The sequence below is a fragment of the Triticum dicoccoides genome, chromosome 7A (genome assembly GCF_002162155.2).
Source record: "Triticum dicoccoides isolate Atlit2015 ecotype Zavitan chromosome 7A, WEW_v2.0, whole genome shotgun sequence".
In the NCBI taxonomy this organism is placed as follows: domain Eukaryota; kingdom Viridiplantae; phylum Streptophyta; class Magnoliopsida; order Poales; family Poaceae; genus Triticum; species Triticum dicoccoides.
The window spans coordinates 137839407-137843906 of NC_041392.1; the positions used below are offsets into that span (position 1 = coordinate 137839407).

The 4500-nt window shown below is 51.1% G+C and overlaps 1 protein-coding gene across 1 annotated transcript; it reads right to left on the reverse strand.

The window, feature by feature from the left end:
• Nucleotides 1–754: 754 nt before the first annotated feature.
• LOC119328678 (transport inhibitor response 1-like protein) lies at nt 755–4494 on the reverse strand. Its single transcript, XM_037601657.1, has 3 exons — nt 3893–4494; nt 2258–2765; nt 755–2169 (listed from the first exon to the last, which is right to left on the reverse strand). The coding sequence occupies exons 1-3, from the start codon at nt 4453–4455 to the stop codon at nt 1408–1410; spliced, it is 1833 nt and encodes a 610-aa protein (XP_037457554.1). The 5' UTR covers nt 4456–4494; the 3' UTR covers nt 755–1407.
• Nucleotides 4495–4500: the final 6 nt, after the last annotated feature.

The window sequence follows — 4500 nt, forward strand, 5'->3', positions numbered from 1 at the left end:
CGGCCATCGTTCGGTCGGTGGCCAAGCCGTTTTGGCCGGCTGGGCACCTGATTCCGACTGATTCGGTTCCATCAGATCGGTCGATTGCAAGCGAACAAGGGCAGGCCAGCTGGGCTTGCGGCATAAACAATAGCGTGATCGATCCAGATCCGAGTTGAAGTGGTGGCCAGGCCACCGAACCGAGTCAGACGCCCATAATGTATGGCAAATCTGCAAGTAAACAACAAGCGACGCGAGATGCGTCGAGCGGCCCCAGGGAGCAGCGGCACATGCCGCCAACCGCCGGGCAGGTGAGGCTTGCATCTTAAACCATTCGCGACTCCATGAGATTCCGATTATCAGTGGCGGGCGGCGACAGGGCGGGCTCCGGGAGAAAACAACGGCCGGGTGACAGGGGGATGACAGAGGAAAAATGAGGGGAGCAGATGGCAAGTGCCAGGTTGGGCGCCACAGGCAGGACATGTGACGCTAATTAACAAGGGATTGTGTGTCTACGTATGTAAAAGATCAAATCATTGGTAGGGCCTGGCCTCATGATGCCAATGGCAACTGACAAGGCCTGCCTGGGCACTCATTGCAGCAAAGGGGAACAGTGATGCCGGTGCTCTAGGCAAGAGCCATGTTATGTTAGTAGTGGCAACAATGAGGGGTGGCTATGACAGTTGGCAAGCAGCATGATAGTTGTGGTAGTAGTAGGATGAAAGAACAAAATTTGCTGATAATAGAGTTTCAACTCCTTGGGTAGTTCTCAGCATAATAAAGGCGAGGCAAAGTTGAATGTAACAAGAGATAATAATAATAATGGTCTACAAAAACAACAATGTCTCGAGGGAGGCTACAAAGTACAAACAAAGGGGAGGCTTTCTTTTACCATAGTCATCTTCTAAGCACAAGTACATGGATGGTAGCAGAGTGGAATTCACATTGGCATGCCCACTCCTCTGTCTGGATGGATGAAACAGAAGCGCTAACTGGACTCTTGAGTGCAATCAGCCCCTGCTCATCTGTGCTGCAATACTGGGATCGACGCGAGGCCGGAATCTGATTCCCTTGTCTTCAACTGCTCCCGGCATAGCAGATGCTGATCAAGATGATACACATGTAGTGAGGTACCCAAACTGCTTCAACAGCAAATGCCGCCTGATCATGAGAACAATTGTGAATTCGTTGCGAGGCGTAAGCAATGCCGGTGCTCCTTCGGTCCAGTGAATAATACATTGTTGCGTCCTGTGAAATCATGAAAACCCTCCACAGGAAACTTCCGTCCACTGGCTCCAGTTAACTTGATCAAGAACACAAAACGACCAGCTCTCGTTCAGGAATAACAGAACAAGGATGAGCAGGTCCAGTAGGACAAGAAAAGTTCTGCTTCGGATCACCACCAAACTCCCACAAAATAAGCGATGACTACAAAATTTTCACCAATGGCGGTGCATCACCCCTTGGCCCTGCTAGTGAGCGGTACAGGTACAACTTATCAACAGTCTCTGTTTCCACCTTATCCTCATTTTGCTCCTCCATTACTTCAACAACCAAGTTAGGCATCCGCTGAGCTACCTCTCTACAACCCCTCATGGTTAGCCTGCATGAATTCATCCACAGGAACCTCATGTTGTAGAAATAATCCAAACCACAAAGCAGTCCCCTATCACTGAATGGGCTATCTCTGACCTCAAGCTTCTGTAACCGAGTGCATCCCTCGAACAAAAACTGAAGCGACAGGTCACTGTTCCCCGAGAAGGCAAGAGACAAAGTCTTTATTAGTTTGCCATATTGCCCAATGTATGCAAATGCCTTATCAGTGAGCAGGCCAGAGACTGAGAGCCTAGTAAGTTTCTTGCAGTTCTTCACTATCGCGCCGAAGCCGTCATCCATGGGCTCCCCAGTAATACGATCAGGGCGGTGGCGACCCATGATGCAAAGACGGAATACCACGAGGTCAGGGCAGTTATTGGACATAGCTACGACCGCAGCATTTGTCATCCGCTGGCAAAAGTAAAGTATGGATTCAAGCTTTCGGCAACCTTCGGATATAGCCTGAAGCCCAACATCTGACACAGACCCATCAGAGTCTTCGGTGGCATCCAGCGGAAATACTCGCAGCTCACGAAGATCAGAGCATGTCTCAGCCACAGCCCTGAGGCCTTCATCACCCGCAGTATCAAGAACCTAAACCAGATGCAGTTTAGTACAAATGAAAAGAAAAAGTAACATGAATTAGACTACCATGGTAAAACAAATAAGAGTATGGACCTACCCAGAATGTCTGAAGTTTGTGGCATTGGCGAATGACTGGTGTCAGATCCTCAGCAGTTAGGCTCGCGAAGCTAACGTTAAGGGAGGTGAGATTACCACACACTGGGTAGATTGCTGGAAGGTATTCAGGGTTGACCTCCTGAAACCCAGAGAGGCAGACTATAGACGTTGAGGCTGCAAAAGAGGGTGCGAGTTCAGACACCGACATGCCTCCACCTTGTGGAGCCTCAGGACGAAAGGCCCCAGTGCCAAGGTGTGTGAGCTGCGGAGCCCGTGCCATGAGACGGCGTAGCTGCTCCACCGAAACGTAGTGGTTCACACGCAGCCGGCGAAGAGAGGGTGAGCGTGCCACAAGGGCCTCTAGGGCCTCAAAGTTGAATGGGACAGCAACGCAATCAAACATGAGGGATTCTAGGGATGTGTTTGACACTGGGAACTTGGAGATCCAGTCCACTGCTTCGTCCTCCTGATCCACATAGTCCTCGATCAGATCCAGAACCCTCAGGTGCCTACACAAGTATTAAGTACATCAGTCGATTAGATGCCACACTCGACTCCACTCCTTTATAAACTGAAGCCAAGCAAGAGAAACAAGCACATCTGGAGTCTGGAGACGTCCAAGTCTGGGAGCTGCTGAAGTAGATAAGCATTAAGCTACCCCCTCTTTCCAAATATGTAAGGCAGCCATCAAACTTTGAGCCTAACTTTGACCATGAATTTGAGTAAGAAAATACAAGTTGTATGCCCCGAATATTATACCACTAAACTTTCGGATACGAATTAAATGACATACTTTCAGTGACATATAACTCATATTATGTTGGTCAAATAAGTGGACAAAAGTTAGGCTAAAAATTTGATGGGCTCTACATATTTGGAAGGAGGGAGTACAAACTGGATTGCCACAAATGCAACGGAATACTACCAAATTGTCTACTACCTCTCTCTCAGTTTACAGGGCGTGCGCGTGCCCCTAGGTCGCTAATTTGACCAACTTAATACAAGTCATATATTACAAAAAATATACCAATATAAACTTCAGATGCTCTATTTTCAAACCGTATAATTTTTGTGTTATATAGTTTATATTAAGGTGATAAAATTGGCAACCTAGGTATACGCGTAGGACTTATAAACTGAAACGGAGGTAGTATTACAGACAGAGGGAGTTTGCTAACAAGGACCCATTAAAAGTTTCAGGTAGTACTAAATATATGAACTGCGATATTCCCTACCCAGGATTTAATTTTCATTCGTCAACGGGCACTAACGAAATAAAGGATTATGTTTTAACGCCTTGAGTCAGTGGAATAAACCACAAGCGCAAGCATCATTAGTACGAATACGTATCAAACTTAGCACGTCAAGATATATTTTGAGTTCATTCATGGGGCCGTCAACCCAAAAAATATGCTGGGGAAATCTAGCAGCAAAACATTGGACAACAAGCTAAAGAATGGCACACCACACGTGCATAGAACTAGAGAACCGCGCGGCCGCGAGAGCGAGAAGGCTGCAAAGATTCAAACCTCCAGCAGCTTTCAATCCCAATCGCAGCGTCAACCCGAAGTCAACGGGAATGCGTCGACAGCAAGCTATGCAAGACAAAAAGGGAGTTTGGCTGGGACATAAGTACCGGCAACGCTCGGCGATGACGGCGAGGCCGAGGGTGCTGAAGCCGTCGCAGCAGACGAGGGAGAGCTCCTTGAAGCCCGGGAAGGAGCGCGCGACGAGGCCGAGGTCGTCGTCGGTGACGGTCATGCGCTTGAGGCAGATGCGCTCGAGGCACGGGTAGGCGGGGCCGAGCGCCTCGAGCCAGGGCTTGACGTTGGCGCCCCAGCCGTCGGGGAGGAGGCTGAAGTCGGCGAAGCGCGGCTTGCCCTTGAGCACGACGGCGGCGACGGCGCGGAAGCGCTGGACGGCGCGGCGCGGGTCGACGGCGTAGCAGTTGCCGATGAAGAGCTCGCGGCGCGTCTGCGCCTCGGCGCGGTACCAGGAGCGGCAGACGAGCGAGGCGGCGTTGCGGTCGCGGGCCGCCGTGAGGAACTCCAGCACGCTCTCCAGCACGTTGTCCAGGACCTGGTCGGGCGGGGCCGAGGAGGAGGAGCGCGGGCCGCCGCCGTTGTCGCCGCCCCTCAGATCCGGCGTCCGCCTGCCGCCGGAGGAGGAGGAGGAGCCCGGGGAGGAGTCCTCGGACATGTGCGTCGGCGGCGAGTCCGCCTCCTCCGCCGCCCCGCTCATGCC